Source organism: Malaya genurostris, chromosome 2 (assembly GCF_030247185.1).
Source record: "Malaya genurostris strain Urasoe2022 chromosome 2, Malgen_1.1, whole genome shotgun sequence".
Lineage (NCBI taxonomy): Eukaryota > Metazoa > Arthropoda > Insecta > Diptera > Culicidae > Malaya > Malaya genurostris.
The window spans coordinates 69,417,943-69,436,857 of record NC_080571.1 but is presented as its reverse complement, the minus strand read 5'-3'; the positions used below and the strand labels follow the sequence as shown (position 1 = coordinate 69,436,857).

The 18,915-nt window shown below is 37.9% G+C and overlaps 1 protein-coding gene across 6 annotated transcripts in view; it reads left to right on the top strand.

Moving 5' to 3' along the window:
* Window positions 1–18,915, top strand: part of LOC131430485 (ras-specific guanine nucleotide-releasing factor 2-like) — a 499,968-nt gene that overhangs the window by 94,353 nt on the left and 386,700 nt on the right. For all 6 annotated transcript variants that reach the window (XM_058595510.1, XM_058595512.1, XM_058595511.1 and 3 more), the window contains 4 exons: window positions 1,426–1,494; window positions 1,607–1,774; window positions 15,291–15,397; window positions 15,806–15,953. In XM_058595510.1, the coding sequence (XP_058451493.1) occupies window positions 1,426–1,494; window positions 1,607–1,774; window positions 15,291–15,397; window positions 15,806–15,953 (492 nt within the window). The remainder of the gene's footprint in view (window positions 1–1,425; window positions 1,495–1,606; window positions 1,775–15,290; window positions 15,398–15,805; window positions 15,954–18,915) is intronic.

The window sequence follows — 18,915 nt, the reverse complement described above, 5'->3', positions numbered from 1 at the left end:
TTCATTGATTTGTTTTAGTCTTGTTAAAACGTGGAGCCGTCTTAAACAAGTTTTAAATTTGATCAGTGTCTAATGAGGAAAACAGATTTAAAAAATGACATGCGAATGCAACTATGTGATATAAACCGCGAGAATGTTACCGCAGAGTAGGACCCCTAGCTAACTCCTAACTGGGGAAGTCATTAACTCAATTCGTCGAGCTGAATCGAATGATATATGACTCGGTTCACAAGTCAGTTTTATATGAGAAAGCCGAAAAGTAACTACCGAATTACACAAACCGGGAGTGCTCGAAAGTTTTAGCTCCTCAAAACAAGTTCATATGAAAAATTTGAGCCGATTCGAGACGAGAGGACCCCCCACGGCTCTCAACGTCAACTGAACTCGTGCAAAGAAATAAAATTGACCTAATTTGTGGCATCCGGCCAAATGATTGGCCTCCAGCCCCAACCATTAAGTGATTCGCTACGAAGAAAAAATCCGCTAATGCCGCTCATTTTATATTTGATATTTTAACATCATTTTCTGATGGCTGTTCGAAGCATCCGACATAACCGGATTAAAAAGTTGTTGATTGCAGACACGGCACGAAAAAGTCTCGCCCATATGCTGATGGAAAATAACGCAACTGGCGCTCGTACCTTCATTGAATAAATAAACAGCACGAAATGGAAATCCCAACCATGCTCTCGGGAAAGGTGGCTCGGGAAACAGCAAAGCAACAAACTAACACTCAATCGTCCAGAAACGAACGGGCACACGCATAAAGCTTTACTACCTTCGAGCGGATTGTTGCGCTTCGCAGGAAGAGGTCCGTGCTGTCATCCTTTACTTTGCTTGCCAACCCCCCTCTGTCCGTCAGTTTGCCGTATCACGTGGGTACTGTCTGAAAACCAGATAAGCACTACTGTGAATACTACATACTTACTACCAGTCAGTCCATTTAGTGTGTGAGCATTCCAAAGTACTGCGGTGTTGAACCGCTTTTGCCGTGTCGCACCGTGTCTTTTCGATGTCCATGTTTTATGCGAGCAAAGTTTTGCATAATTTGCCTGCCCGTACATGTCGCAAATGTGTAATGTGGAACCTCCTGGGATCTGCGCTCCGATTTTTTTAAGCAAATAGGTAATACTCGGGTGTGATTATTCTGATCTCGACTATCGGTGAGAGTTGAGATGGTTTCGTGATAACAAGATCCTAATTTGGTCTTAGTTTTTATGTCAAATGATGTTTCAAAAACAGATTACAAATTTTTTTACATACAAATGAACAAACATCGCACTTTAGTTAGACCCGGACATGTTGGTTTAAATTTTATTGGGGTCAATGACGAAAAGTGCGATCATCATGTTTAATGTCTAATGAGGTAATTTCGGTGAAAAATTCATGTGTTTTAAAGTGTTTTTCTCTTTTCCTCCTTGCTAGCACGGACATTTGCACAAACGAACAGCAGATAACAACAAATGGCAGCTGCGGTGGTTCGTCCTTTACCAGGTAGGTTTAGCATAAAATTCCCGTACCATGTGACTAGTGATTGCTGTACACGTGCTCACCGATGAAAAAAAAAATTGAATGAAAATTCATTTTCATTTCTTCTCTTCCCCAGAATCTGCTATTTTATTACGAATCGGAACAATCAAGCCGGCCTTCTGGTTTGATCTTTCTGGAAGGCTGCTACTGCGAACGGCTTGTTTCAGCCCCCTCGTTGTCCGGTCCGCCAATTGGCAGTGGTGGCGGACAGGGTTCCAAAGCTACCAAAGAGGAAAAACTACAGGTAAGGCCGTCTGTTTGTGGCAGGAAACGAATCTCTGTGCAACGAAAAGGTCAATATTTTCATCACGTTGATTTTGTGAGAAGTCGGTAGGATGTAATCCTCTTGAATTTTTTGTTTGCTTCAGTTCCGCTGCTTTACTGCGCAATATCTAGTAGATGCTGTGGTTTATAACACTCCATCAAAAAAAAAAAAAATCCATTAGTTGGAGGAACTTCGAATATGGGACTTGACTGTGACTTCGTCGTATGCTTTTTAGTTGTTATAGTTTTTTATTCACTGACGTTATTGAGATCCGAAAAAAAACTCTACGGTTTTGATACATGAAATATTTTTTCCATAGAATGTTCACTAAGTTCATTTATGTCACGGCCAGCACAGATCAATAAGTTTCCGGTAAATATTACGAATATTAAAAAAAACTCCCTTGTTTTATACATTCTTCAACCTGTGGCATTTATTTGAGGTCGCTGGTTCAGACAAGTGTCTCATAAAAGACACGGTTAATGTTGGCTTTCAAGACGTGTAACATTATTATATAACAGGGTCGAATAAAATTGGTGGCCATCGATAGTTTAAATATGAGAAATCAATCCATGCAGTGTGGAATTGTCAGATATGTCCTTTCTTCGTTGACCACAATGTTGTGGCCCTCATCGTCCTTAAAGAAGTAAGAAATCATTCACACTAAAAACCACTTTACTCAAGCTCGGTAAAGTAAAATGCCGAAACAGATTTTTTTTTTTTTCATAAATACGTTTATTTCTTAAGGCAGTTTACATAAGTTTTTCTTCGCCGTAGCATCACTTTTACATAATATTCTTATCCTAATTTAATTCTAACATAGTCACAACGTTTTGCATTTATTAAAACATATTCTCTTATTACTTAAATATCATCTTAGGTAACTCGTCATTAATTATGAAATCTACTCGGAAATATTATTTGAACCAAACGATTAACTTCTATAAATTATAAAATAAGCTGTTATTTTCAGACATTTTGTTAATAATTTCATAAACTGTTTCGAGTTTGTTTGTATCATTACATTATTTTTATTCTAATTTAGCTATTGGTTGAACTCATGGACGCAGCTGGGATCAGAACTAAGTCTTGAAAGGGGCCTTTATTAAATTGAAACTCCAGTTTTCTTTATGAAATGATAAATAAGTTTCATGTATGAAAGGTCACGACAAGCAAGAATGTCTCGAACTGGGATATTGGATAGTCTACCTTGGGTACGCAAAGAATTTATTAGTTGAGATCTGACATCACGATACTCCACGCATGTCCAAACGACATGATCAATATCTCGATAACCTTCGCCACAAGCACAATGATTAGTCTCGGAGAGCCCAATTCGAAGGAGATGTGCATCTAACGTGTAGTGATTGGACATGAGTCTGGACATCACACGAATGAAATCTCTACTCACATCCAGTCCCCTGAACCATGCCTTTGTCGATATTTTCGGAATAATTGAGTGCATCCACCGACCCAGATCATCTTTATCCCAAGAAGCTTGCCAGCTGGCAAGTGTTCTTTGGCGAGACGAGCTATAGAATTCGTTGAAAGCAATTGGTCTCTCATAAATTTCACCCTCAATAGCACCACGTTTGGCTAAAATATCGGCTCTTTCATTGCCAGGAATGGAGCAATGAGCCGGGACCCAGACTATAGTGATTAGATAATTATTGTTCAATATGTCGTTCAGGCACTGTTTTATTTTGCCCAGGAAAAACGGTTCAGTCTTGCCAGTCATGTTTGAGCGAATGGCTTCAATTGCACTAAGACTATCTGTGAAGAGGAAATAATGGTTTGGAATTAATGTGACGATTACACTCAAACTATAATGAACTGCTGCTAGCTCTGCTATATAAACAGATGCAGGTTCTTGAAGCCTAAATGAGGCCGAAACATTATTGTTGAACATACCAAACCCTGTCGCTTCTTCAATTCGCGATCCGTCCGTGTAAAACATTTTCTCAGAGTCAATATGCCTGAACTTACTTGAAAATATTTTTGGGATTTCCGTCGAACGTAGATGATCCGGGGTTCCACGCACTTCGCGCTGCATGGATGTATCGAAAAATAAAGTTGAGTCAGGGACATTTAGGAGGCTGACACGGATAGGAATATATCTTGAAGGGTTGATTTCCTGTGACATATGGTTAAAATATACTGTCATGAATTTTGTTTGAGATCGAAGCTCGACTAGTCGTTCGAAATTATTAATTACCATGGGATTCAGCACCTCACATCTTATTAGCAGGCGTGATGAAAGCTCCCAAAATCGATCTTTTAATGGAAGAACTCCCGCCAGAACTTCAAGACTCATTGTATGTGTCGAATGCATGCACCTTAAAGCAATTCGCAAACAACGATACTGAATTCGCTCCAGTTTGATAATATGAGAGTTTGCAGCGGAACGAAAGCAAACGCATCCATATTCCATCACTGAAAGTATCGTTGTCTGATACAATTTTATTAGATCTTCCGGATGAGCACCCCACCAAGATCCTGTTATTGTTCGAAGAAAATTTACTCTTTGTTGGCATTTTGTTATCAGAAACCTAATGTGTCCTCCCCACGTGCATTTGGAATCGAACCACACCCCGAGGTATTTAAAAGTTAAAACCTATTGGATCATTCTTCCCATCATATGGAGCTGAAGCTGCGCGGGATCATGCTTTCTTGAAAAGACGGCTAACTCTGTTTTCTCCGCAGAGAATTCGATACCAAGATGAACAGCCCAATCGGACAAGTTATCTAGGGTATCTTGCAATGGTTTATGCAGATCAATAGCTTTGGGTCCAGTAACTGAAACCACGCCATCATCTGCCAATTGTCTTAGTGTACATGGGGTTACTAGACAGCTGTCAATGTCATTTACGTAAAAATTATAGAGGAGCGGACTGAGGCATGAGCCTTGCGGAAGACCCATGTAACTATTTCTGAGTGTTGCCAAATCGCCATGTGAAAAATGCATGTGTTTCTCTGACAAAAGGTTGTGCAAATAATTATTTATAACCGCTGGGAGTCCATTTTGGTGAAGCTTGTCTGAAAGAACATCAATGGAAACTGAATCAAATGCTCCTTTAATGTCTAAAAATACAGATGCCATTTGTTGCTTTTGAGCGAAGGCAATTTGGATGTCAGACGAAAGTAATGCAAGGCAATCATTCGTCCCTTTATTTCTACGGAAGCCAAACTGAGTATCTGACAACAAACCGTTCGTCTCGACCCAAGTGTCGAGACGTCGTAGAATAATTTTTTCGAACAATTTTCTGATGCAGGACAACATCGCAATGGGTCTATATGAGTAGTGATTGGAAGCTGGTTTCCCCGGTTTTTGAATGGCGATAACTTTCACTTGTCTCAAGTCAGGTGGAACAATATTTTGCTCAAGAAACTTGTTGAACAATTCCAACAAACGTCTTTTTGCGAGGTTGGGCAGATTCTTCACCAAGTTGAATTTAATTCTGTCCAACCCTGGAGCGTTATTGTTACAAGACAAGAGTGCTATAGAAAATTCCATCATTGAAAATGGGTTATTAATAAAACCATTATTTGGAGGAGATTCCCGTATAATGCTCTGCGTAGGAACAGAATCTGGGCAAACTTTCCTAGCAAAGTCAAATATCCATCGGTTCGAGTATTCATCACTCTCATTGCCCACGTTACGATTCCTCATTCGTCTGGCCGTGTTCCAAAGAGTGCTCATTGAGGTATCTCTTGACAAACCTTCGACAAAATGTCTCCAATAGCTACATTTTTTGGCTCGAAGTATGCTCTTGTACTTGGTTTCTAAAACCATAAGTTTTTCAAAATTCTTAGGAGTTCCTCCTCCCCGTTTTAGAAACGTCTTGCAAGCATTTTGTTTTGCGAGTTTAGCCTCTGAGCACTCTTTGTCCCACCAGGGGTTGGGAGGCCTTCTGTTAGTCGTTGGCCCAGGAAAGCGTTTAGTTTGGGATTGTTCTGCTGCCTCCAGAATCGAACAAATGAGGAAGTCATATTCTTCAAGTGGAGGGAGCTCTTCCATTGAATTCAAAATACTAGAGATACTACTTTGGTATTTAATCCAGTCGATATTTTTTGTCAAATCATATGGAATACTAGCGGAAGTAGCAATGCAATTGCTACTGCTAATTGAGATGATGATTGGTAAATGATCGCTACCGTGTAAATCAGGCAGTATTTTCCAGGTGCAATCTAGTCGAATTGATGTTGAGCAAAGAGATAGATCTAATGCACTTGGGCGTGCCGGAGGTCTTGGGATCCGTGTCATGCTACCCATATTTAATACCGTCATGCTAAAATTGTCACAAATGTTTTGTATTAAAGATGATCTGCTATCATTGTAAACGGAACCCCACATAATACCGTGCGAATTTAAATCCCCCAGAATCAATCGTGGTGCAGGAAGGGCTTCAACCATTTCATTAAGCTGTTGCTGTCCAACTTGTGCTTTTGGAGAAATATAAACCGAAGCTATGCAAATATCTTTGCCTTTAATGTTTATTTGGCAAGCAACAACTTCTATACTAGAAGTTGAAGGGATGTTTAATCTATAAAAGGAATAGCATTTCTTAATTCCCAAAAGCACTCCACCATACGGAGAGTCTCTATCGAGACGTATAATGTTAAAATCATTAAAATTTAAAGCTATGTTTGAAGTAAGCCATGTTTCGCATAAAGCAAATACATCACATTTTTGACTATGCAATAATATTTTAAATGAATCAAGTTTTGGCATGATGCTTCGACAATTCCACTGCAGGACAGTGATTGTATCATTTGCGACGGGTGATAAATTATCCATCAAAAGATACAAAACCTGAGACAATTGGCCATTGAGCTGATAACTGCTTCAAAAAGGTTCTAGCTATTGGAAGGAATGCCATTATGAGGGTCTTTAAGGGTTCAGATATATTGAATGCTGAGAAAATCCATTCAACAATTTCCGAAAACTTCAGTAATCCTGTTGGTGGCTGTGAAATGGAGCCCACTGGATTATTATCTTTTTCTGTACTAGATCCTGGATTGGTTTGTGAATTTGACAAACCAGGAGGCACAGTCTTTGGTTTTGACTTTTTTTGTTTAACACGGGGATCTTTTTTTGAAGATGAAATTTTAGGTGTCTTTTTTGGTAATTTGGAGGAAGACTTCTTTCTCTTAACTGACCCTTGGGTAGTGATAAACGAATTACCTTCACTATTTTCGTCAGAGTCAGAGTCCTCTGGTTCCTCTAGATTTGAAAACCCGTTTTCGGTTTCCAAAGGGGGGACATCAATGACCGTTTTAAGCATTTCTGCATATGTGCGCTTAAACCGTGCTTTTAAAGAAAGCTTAATTTTGTCTTTGTGCACTTTAAATGCAGTGCATACTGAAATATCATCATGAGGACTATTCCCACAATAAATACATTTTTCAATTTCCTTGTTGCAATCATTATCTTTATGAGGCCCTTCACACTTAATACATTTTGGTTTATTGCTACAGTAAGTAGCTGTGTGTCCGAATTTTTTGCAGTTCGTACAATTCATTACATTTGGAACAAAAAGCCGAACAGGGAGGCGAATTTTATCGACATAGACATGGGACGGCAACGCAGACCCGGCAAATGTCACTCGAAACGAGTCTGATGGGCGATAAACTTTTTTTTCCTCTTCATGAACTACTGAGTACAGTTGTTTGCACTCCAGTATTTTCACACCCTCAAGCATAGAGTTCTTGAAACGACCAACACCATGCTTGAGTAAATCATCTACCGAAAGACTCGCTTCGGTAACAACACCGTCAATTTCGACATCTTTGGAGGGTATGTAAACTTTATACTCTTTATTGAAATGTTCCGAAGAGACAATATCATTCGCGTGTTTCAAATTATTTACCACAACACGAATTTTATCGTTATTTTCTTTTATGATCTCTTTGATTGAAGAGTATCGTGATGTCAAACCTTTATTAATTTGAAAAATGTTTAATGGCTTTGATATACGTCTAAAAAAGACTATCCAAGGCCCAGAAGAGCTCTCCTGATATTTTTTCGTTCGTGGGGGTATCGGATTCATGCTAGGATTTACGTCCATGGATTCATCCATTACATTAAAATTTTTAACTAAACTTTAAAATAAAATTTGAAACCAACACTACACAGTACTCAATCAAAAGGAAAAGAAAAAACTTCTACCTTGAAATTGTTGTCTATCTCCGTTGCACTGCCGTGTAGATCCTCGTTGCTCTAGATGTTCTTGTTGGATGTATCTGGACGTTGATACAATGCTGAAGCTCACTGTAGCGATAGAATATGATGTGATGCTACTGCTACCTGGCATCCAGCACCACTCGAATTCCGATTTGCTTTCGTCTTCGCCAGCTGTAACCAGCGCAGGTCACCGGTGTATACCTGCGTGTTGTATGGCAGTGGAAAGACCGAGTTGTCTTGTCTCCTTCTTCCTAGTGCTCCGCACCGATATGCATCTGCACCGAAGTGCCTTCGCACCGGTGTGCCTTCGCACCGGTGTGCCTTTGCACTCTCCTGCTTCTATGTGCCTTTGCACTCTTCCTCTTCGATGTGCCTTTGCACTCTCCTGCTCAGCACTTGTGGCTGTATATTGCGGCCTGGGTAGAGTTTGGGAAACGCCCTTTGTTGTTTCCTTCACCAGCTTGGCCCAGCACTAGGGCTCTCTTATGCAGCACGACTATACGTTTTAACGGCTGCTGCCAACAGGTCTCTACCTGTAGTTCAACCGTTGTCGTATTTAACGCGTGTAAACCAACCAGCGTTATTAAACTGTACGCTTCTATACACAACCTTCTCGGTTGAACGGCTATTACTGAATGAAGCCGAAACAGATCGCAACGCACAATTTCGCTGATTGCTCTGTAATCAATGTAATGTTTTCCGAGATTCGCTTAGTAAATTTACTGGTTTTTCGGCAAAGTGTATCTTTTTGCCGATATTCGGCAAAATCTTATGCTGAACTCATCGGTGTTTAACAATTATCCCGAAATCAGCAAATGTGTTTGCCGAAATTTCGAAATATGCTTAGTTAGCTTTTGCCGAATTTCGGAAAGACAGCTGTCATTTATGTTTTCCTGTTTCGCTTAGCGACTTTCTGACGAAATATTTCGGAAAAAATTTCCTGTGGTCATTAGAAAAATGGAATTAACACAAAAGGAAGAAGAAGAAGAATCTACGATTTGTCCTTTAAGTATAATAGCTACAAATTATTGTTGATTATTTATAGAAAGCTTCATCCATATCCTGCTTTCACTGTTGGGAAGTCATTATATTCGACAATCGGCGTTTAGTCTGTTATATATATTCAACAATTATACGTCACCCGAGGCATATGTAATGTACTGTATGTGTTTATAATGCTCATAGGGAAACAATTTGAGCTCTGGATCCCCAATTGAATGTTAACAATTAAAAAAATGTTCTTTGTTTACTTTGAATTGCTCAAGGCACAGTTATTCATAAATTTCACTTTATTGCTTTTGCCAGAACATTCAGCTAAGATTATGCCGAACAAACAGTAAACTTTTTGCTAACAATTTCGGCAATAACTGACGTTCGGCAATTTTGAGATTGCCGAGATTCCGCAATTTCCGCCAAGATTCAGCAACAAAAAAGTGTGTTCATTAACCACGTAAACTTCTTTGAAGGGGGGAGAGGTTTTATGACACTCTACACACCCCTTGACCATAACTCAAAAAATGAGTGAAACGCCACTCGATTTCTAAAAAAAAGTGCACGAAGTCAAAAATTGAGTTTTCCTTCACTTACTCATTTTTGGGTTGAAGAGTAAAGCTGTCTAAATACGAGCAGTGATGGCATTTCACCAGAGTGATATACGTTGGTGTAAGATTCTTGTCTACACAGGGGATGTAAGAAGCGAACATCACACAAAAAGGAAAGCGCACTTCTTCTCTGTTACGAATAGACAAAATTGAATGTGTCCTTGTGGTTAAAGCAGCTGGCGCGAGTGAAACATATTGTCTTCGCATGAATCGCTCTCACGCGCTCTCGCCTAAATACACCCAAGTGACCACTGGTGCGTGCTAGTGAGCGAACACTTCTGTGATTTAATTTTTAAAGGGTGTAGCCGGGTTTTCATATAAAAACTTTTCAGAATTTTTCAATATGTATTTCATGTGAAAATAAATGTTCAAAATTTTTGAATTTTTGTTAATCGCACTTACATCTCATGAAAATTCTTTCTTAAGCCCTGAACTCAAGTTGTAGATGGAAACACATGGTATTTAGTTCTAAGGGCATTTGATATATGATTTTAGAACTAAATACCATGCGTCTCCATCGGATGATGACAATTTGATAGAGACGCATGCTTTTCCGAATGATTTATTTTTTTAAAGTCTGATATTATACCCGTCCACACTGTTTATAAATCTGAAAAAAATACAACGTAATGTACTCATAAATGATTTATTTTTGATGTAAAATCTAGAGTGGTACCAAAAATGTAAGTGGGATTGACAAAAATTCGAAAATACATGAAATACATTTTGAAAGATTCTGAAAAAAATCAAAAAGGCTTCCCATAATTCCTAAAATATTCCTGATTTTTTTTCAATTTTGTTGCTAAAGAGGTTTTTGAAAAATTTATATAAAATGAAAATCAGAAGAACCACCCTAACTTAACCAATATGGCAGTTAAAGGGTTAAAATTTTGGGAAAATCATCTCTAATATAAACTTTTTTAAATAGAGTTCATCAATTTTTTCTGTTTGGGGCAGTTTTTATATGAAAACCCGGTTACACCCTTTATAGAAGTAACGATGGCTTTGCTATGACAATCTTTTTCGCAGCAAGCAAAAACTAAATTCTAACGATAAATTGCGCTTTTGCTGAACATGCGTGCCCCACGCTTCTCTTATGCGGTTCGCACACCAGAGTCCTCACCGGCGTGCACATTTCGGAGAAAATATCTTCGTCCACCTCAGAGAATTTCAGAGCTCTGCTCTAGCAATTTGGTGTGATCCAGTGCTAGTGTTGAAATAAAATAAACACTCGCTCTCATGATGCGTGCACACTTTATATAACAGTGGTGTATATGTGTGAAAGAGAAGAGCTCTCGTTGATGTTGTCAGTGAGAGAGGAGAAATTATACTTGCTCTTCGTCACACAGAGGAGATGGACATCTCTGATTACGAGTGAGTGTTTTGTACTCAAAATGGGACAACATTGTTCTATAAAAAATGGAGTTAATTGATTCTAGACTTTGAGCTCTTTGCACTCAAAATAAGCCTTTTTCAGTCATATTCGAGTACACATAATCCCTACTTTGAGTTTCTTTACTTCTTAAAGGGAAGCAGGGGACACCGAGGCGAAAACCACCACTTTGGTATTGCGCAAAAAATATTGTGGAAAATAATATTTTCACTAGGAATTTTATATACTGTTCGCAAGCTACAAAACGCATTTGGTGTGAGGTACATATCCCCACTTATACGGGAGCGATTTGGCTCGGAGGGCACCAACCTCGAAATCGAAAATTTCAAAATGGGTGGGGTGAAAATAGCCAGTCACATTTAGACGCAGAAAACGACCAAATACTGTGTGTAAATGAAATTTGTTTGACTTTTTTGATATCTTATGACTGTTTTGTATATGAAAAATATCATTTCAAATTGAAATAACTGATTTTGTTGAAAAATATGGAAAATGATGAGTAAAAAATTTGTGATTTAAAATGCACTTGCTTTTGAATTATGACCAAAACAAAATTGAAGATAAAACGTTTCACTTATACTACTTGGCATGAAAAGGCCCGGGCCAAACAAAGAAAGATTCTATTTTTATCGTGAAAACTTTTATTCTTCAGTACAGAGCAATTCCATACGAAATCGGCTGACTGGTGGCACGACCTCCTTCGATTTGCATAAAACTTTGCATGTGTGTTCGTTTTAGCAAATGAAGTATTTTTCACTGGCCACTAGAGATATTTTGTACTCAAGACTAATCTATGAAAAGGGCGTATGTGTTTTTAGCCACATTATTTTCAAACAATTATAACTAGATATCTATAGCATCTACAACAAATATGTCCAAGAAGAAGTTGTGGGTAATAAGTTGAACTTTCAAAAAATGAAATACACTGAAAAGATAATCTTTCGATTTCTCGTGAAAACGAAGAAAAAATTTATTTTTTAAAATTCTCCGTTATTTTACCGTACGATTTATTTAAATTTTATATCACAAAAAACGTTAAGTTACAAGCAAACAAATCAATTTTTAAAAAGTTGGAGAGCGGATAAATAAAAAAAAATTCCGAGGAAAAACTTTTTAACAAATTTCGAAAAACGATGTTTTTATAGGAAATATTATTCTCCAATATATAATCAATGAAAAAGCTTATAGGAAGCTACTTCCTAAATGCAGTCATTTTCGAGATATATAGGCAACTAAGTCGAGAAAATGGATATTTAATGAGAACACGCCCTTTTTGCCTTTCTCATATAGAAGGTTATGCAAACACTGTGAAAACCAACTTTTCTACCGAAGTCCGGAGGACCGAATGTCATAGACCATTCGACTCAGCTTGACGAACTGAACAAATTACTGTGTGTGTTTGTGTGTCTGTATGTGTGTATATAACAAAAATGTGCACTCGATTTTCTCGGAGATGACTGAACCGATTTTCATAAACGCAAACTTCAAATGAAAGGTATCTTTGTCCCATAGAGTGCTATTGAATTTTACCCGGGTCGGACTTCGGGTTCGGGAGTAACGCGGTAAAATGTGCAGAAAACAAAAACAATTTTCTCAGAGACCGCTCAACCGATTTTCTTCAATTATGAAATTATAAATTGAAGGCCTTATAGTCCTATCGATTGCTATTGAATTTCATTTAGATAAGATTTCCGGTTCGGGAGTTACGGTATAAAATGTGCAAAATGAACTAAAAACGTGCAACCATTTTTCTCAGAGATTGTCATCCAATTTTCACCAGCGTAAGCTCAAATGAAAGGTCTTAGAACCCCATATAATTCTACCAAATTTCATTTGAATACGACTTTCGGTTTTCGGGGATGTGTTTTTTTAAATGACACGGAAAATTCAATCAAATACATTCAAATAGCTGTATAATTTATGAATTGGACAGATTTAGTTAGTTGATGACCAAATACATTGATTTTGGATATACCGGATCTTCGTTCCAGATTCCGGAAGTATAAAAAAAGTGATCGTGTACTTCAAACCGGAAATCACTCCAATTTCTTAGAAACGGCTGAACCTAATCTAATAATCTTAGATTAGAATGAGAAGTCTCTTGGTCCCATAGCATATTATTGAATACCCAGATCGAACTTTTGACTCGGGAGTAACAGGATAAAATGTGCAAAAATATGAACAAAGTGCACTCGAATTTCTAGGGCACCGGTCAACCGATTTTGTCGTGAATTACCATGGGGGCCTTTTCAAATAATTACCCTCTGAGAGAGTGTTAAATATTCGATCGTGAATATCTCTAGTTGCAAATAGCGAATAAACTTCATTTTTGTCTTTCTCATATAAAAAACTTATGCAATCATGGAAAAAACCGACTTTGGAAATGCGGCCCGTAAGGCCGAGTGTCATATGTTCACAAGCTTAGATCGAAATAAATGGTCTTATGATCCCATACAAAATTTTTGAATTTTGTTAGGATAGGACTTCCGGTTCCGGAGTTATGGGGTAAAATGAGCAAAAAAATGAAAATATGTGTACTATTTTTTCTCAAAGACTAACTTTTACTAACTTAGATTTAAATTAAAGGTCTTATGATTATATACAAAACTTCTGAATTTCATCTGGATCAGACTTCCGGTTTCAGGACTATAGGGTAAAGTATGTTAAAAATTTTATACCATCATTTAAATGGGCAAAATAAATACAAGAAAAATTTTACTGAACTGAACTCAAAATACCACAAATCGATTGCCATTATCAGTAGGTAACTAAACAAACTAATTCCGGCTATCCTGGTTCCCGGTCTACGATTCCGGAACCACCGGAAATAATGGTCATATATTCCACAATGGATCTAACTCACTTTTTTCGGGAGCGGGTCATGTCTCTCATTTCGCCGAATGCCCTTTCGCCGAAAGTCGTTTCGCCGAAAGACGTTTCGCCGAAAATCGTTTCGCCGAAAGGGTCATTTCGTCGAATGGGCCATTTCACAGAAAGAGTCATTTCGCCGAAAGGGTCATGTCTGCTGTATGTTATGTCTGTTGTATAACTGATGTGGCGCAGCCACATAACCGAAGCCAAGATGGCTCACGAAGCCGCCGAGGCGACGCCAACTGAGTCGGCCGCCGAGCCGCCTTCGGAAGCGGTGGCCTCTTGCATACAAACCTGTAACCGCCTCGTTTGTCCAGTCTACTCAAAGCTAGGTTTCTTTGCTTTAGTAAGGTCCGAACGAGTGGTAGAGAGGTCGGACAGCACATGAACCAAAGTAATGTGGTGTAGCCGCATTAGATATTTTTTCATTTTCACTTAATAAACGGAAAATACTACATACATTTGCCTGGTAGATACAGTTATGCAATTGCTTTTATGCTTAGTGGCTAATAGTCTACAAGTTCTCTTGGGAACACCGTTCTGAGGTTCATGAATCAACCTTTGTTGAAGAGTACAAGAATCAATCTTTATTCAAGAAGTTTCGTTCGTCTTTATTTTAAATCAATTCCAATTACGATTTTAGGACGATTTCAGGATTCGGCGAAATGACCCCTTCGGCGAAATGGCATTCGGCGAAGAGGCCCATTCTGCGAAATATTTTTTTGATTTAATACTAAATGTTGTTATTGAAATTAATAATTTGTTTCCGAAATTGGTTCCTATTATAAACTAGGAGAAAGTATCACTTGAGCCAATAAGTTATGATTCCTGATTCATCTCCGACTTATTAGTGCGGCAGCAGTTCAAAATTAAACTGTTATCCCTACCTAGTAGTTTTATTTAAAGCGCTAAGCAGGCGAGTGGTTTTGCTTGTTGGTCGAGAAGTGTCAAGTCATTCGTCCCGATTGGTATTGACATCGACGAAACAAATATTTTTTTATGTGCATCAATCACAAAGACACTATTAAAAAGCTTATCTAATTTCCACGAGACATGATTTCTTGTCATAAAAACTATCAAAACAGAGTTGAGAAAATATTTTCGCAACTAGAACGTTTTTCTAATTAAATCATCTCAAAAGACTTGCTTGGTACTTCTCCATCGTAGTGACTAGACAGTGAACATACTGCAGGGCACGTTATCCTTAATTAAGTCTTTTCGAACTAAAGACTTAGATTCAATAGCACTGCTCAGACACAGCTCGTCACGATGATGGGGGAATTAAAATCAGAGACCTTATCTTAAGGATTACTTGAATAGCATCTGGTTCCAGAATGGTACTTCCAGTACAAAAACAAAACGTTAAATGAAATGAATTCAACCTGAGACTCGGAATCGTAAATAATTTGCTCTTCTGAATAAACATGTTTTGCTCTTACATTTCAGCACTGCTTTACTATTTGTTACCGACGCGAGAACCAGCGGCAGTACGAGCTTCGAGCGTCCACGGAGTCCGAATGTTCGGCATGGATTATCGCCATTAGAGAGGCAAGGTAATGATGTTAATCCCCTTTCCAGCTAACGGCAGCTGCTAATGATTGGATTAGTTGATTCAATTTGAGCTTTCTTTTACGACATAGTTCGACCTTGTTTGATGATTGAGATATTTCGGGATTTGCTTCTCGTACACGTCAAAGAACTATGAGAAGAAAAAAAAAGATTTAATTTTCCACAATAACGCAGACAGGAATGCTAGATAAAACATTCCTTTCACGTGAAGCTAATTCTTTTACAAGTTGCTTTTACTTTGAGTTTAATTCACATGACTAACTCTGCAGGGTTTTCGAAAATGTTCGCTCAAATGAAGAATGAAACTTTTACGACATCCGTCATTCACCGGTTGCCTGTACTGAACTGTTGTTAAGTATATTCTGTATCTTTTTTGCCATTCTCGTTTCCAGCTTCAACAAACTACTGCTACAGAAGGAGGAACTGGAGCAAAAACACGTCCACCTGCTGCAGGTGGTTGAAAGTGAGAAGACAGCTAAATGGCAATACACTCAGCAGTGTGAAGAACTCGCATCCGAAATACGGAAACTAAGGGCCGAGGTGAGTGTGTTTGTTGTTTGCAACCTTCGCTGTGGCACCGTCCTCATGAAGGGCTTTGTGCGAAACTGGTAGGTGAAGGAAAAAATAAACTAAACACGAACAAAGAACTGAGACCGGAGGCTACGAAACCGGATATTCTCATCCGTTGGCAGTTCCTGCTGTCGTTCAAGGCATTCTTCTTTTATTTTCTGTTTTGCGAATTTAGGGTTGCCACCTGGACGGGCCTAGCCTGGCCATGTTGGATTTAGAAAAATGCTGCCGGACAGCCGGAGTTACGAAATTTTTTTAATTCGTTATCGCCAGAGCTTTCGGCAACTGTACAATTTTTTTGCGTCTTCGTTTTATCTATGGTGTGAAAAACCAAATACGTACCGTACAAACTGTGGTCATGTTTTGAACAACTAAAGCTCAGATAATTTTAAATAGATTTTTAATCGTACTACACCTACCGATTAAAAATATTTCTATGCGTCGATTCGAGAAGATAGAATGGTATCTTTTAGTTTATGTGTCGAAACTTCGATTAACAATGAACATTATCTAATATTTTCAGATTTCCATTGTCATGGTTTCCCTAACAGAGACGATAGTTTCGTATACACGTTTCTATAGGAACACCGCTTTTCAATGCGTGTGTTTGCATTCAAAGAAAGCCTTCTGACCAAACAAGAAGCAGTATCGAAAAAATCATTTTCATAAATAATGTCTAAAATATGTATAGAAGGAAAGGCGAAAGGATTTTTTTTTATTTGAAACGGTTGAGAAGTTGCATTCGCAAGAATACGTGCCGGTATTCGGATACTTTTGAAAGCGTTTTTCTCATTCTCTTTTTTGTCGTGAATACGACTTACTTTACTATGGGGCGCCTTTTCAAAATTTACACTCTGAGAGAGTGATAAGTTTTTGATCGTGAATATTTCCTGTTGTATCTAATGAATCAACATAATTCTTGCGACATGCCATCGGAAATATGATCATAGTTTTATGATAAAATTTTCAGTTGTGTGACATAATCTCAAATAGTTCAAAATTAAACTTTTCTTAAATGTTTGGTACAAACGAGTGTCAAAGAAGATAACTCATAAGGCGCGTTTGCCTTTCTCGTATTTTGAAAGCTCATAGCTCAGTGATCTGTAGAAGGATTTATATAATCTAACTACCAATAGATTCGAAAATTTTCAACTTGAACGTGTATTGCAACAACATTGAAGTTTTTCAATAGTACACTATTGAAAAACCTGTTTGATTTAACCCATGACAGCACCAGCCAATCAGAACGCGAGATGTCTGCATCTATACAAGAGCATCCATATAAAAGTTGAGTGGTTCATTTTTCCTACCATTTGCTGAGCATCTGTTCCCGAAACAAGACACACGAGAGCAACATCGAGAACCTGTCGTCTCACTGTTTCCCGTTCTGCGTACAGGAAAGGAATTCTAACAAAGGGGTTGTCCATACACCGCTGCCAGTAGCAGGTATAAAATGAAATGTGATGTGAGAAATATCGTCATTTAAGTTAAAGCAGCTACTCTGAACGTACGAGACACCGTCAGCACGATGGCACCAAAAACCGGTAGAAAGGTAGCCAAAAAGTTCAGCAAGCAAGGACCATTCAAAAAGCACTTTTTAGTGCTAAAGATAATCATAAAGAACTAGTTGAATTTTGTCGCTTTCCTACCAGGCAACTGTAGCCGATACAAGACACACACGAGAAGTTTAAATAATTTGCATCGTCACTAACACATTCAATTACGAACGGCAATGCGAAAGTGGAAGTGATGATGTTGAACACATCTTTATACTAGTATGGGGTCGTGTGAAAATATGCCATGCGAAACAGGGTTGCCATATATACAGGTTAATCTGTATTTTATTTATACATACATACATATATGTACAGATTAATATGTATTATTATTATTATTATTATTATTATTATTATTATTATTATTATTATTATTATTATTATTATTATTATTATTATTATTATTATTATTATTATTATTATTATTATTATTATTATTATTATTATTATCAAGTTTGAAATATTTTGTTGTAGAATAGTAGGTGTTTATTGTAACTAATCTGTACTTTAATGTAGGTGCATCGCTTAAAACTCTATTAGTGAAAAAGGGGAAAGCTTGCACAATTCATACAATCAATCAACTAACTGATATTCGGAAAAGTGATGGGAGCGTGCCAGTTTTTTTTATTCACGACATCCAGTTATGTCTCTGACATTACTCACCCGCCTTTTTAAACTAAAAACTATAAACATTTATTGATATCATATCCAAAAATTAGCAGAATCAGATGAGTGGTTCAAGAGATGTGATTTAAAATAAATGTTTTTTTAAGAAAATCGAAAAAAATCGATTTTCTGATCCACCCTAATCTAATCATCAAATCCGTTCTAAAAGTTCATAGTGTCAGTGCACTGAAAATCTTTTCTACTTATTTTTTAGGAGAAATCACCCATTGTCGAACTCTTATATAAGCTACCCAAGATTAGGTCGTTATCTACTCAAACTTTGAGTTGATCGGTAAAAATCGGTAGCGTGCTTTGTTATGACATAACACTTGTACTAAACTTACATTTACCCAAATTTTGAGGTCATCACTCGTTACCCAAAATTGGGGATTTTGGGTAGGTTTTGACTCGGAATTAGGTTGCGGCTGGTAAGAGTGTAGGATCCTAGTGCTAGCCATGCAATGATTCTGTATGCTAAGAATCAGCTGCGCAGTCTGATGAAACAGAAAGGCCAAATTCCACAAAAGGAATGTAATGTCAAGACTTTGATTTGCCGTTCTAAATAAACCCATATTGTAAGGGTTTTCAAAGATTACTAATAAACCGGAAGTCGCCATCCTGGATTTCGGAACGACACCAAACATCATATTCCGGTTTTTACTCATCAAATCCGTTCCCAGAATAAACATATTGTAAGGGTTTTCGAAGAA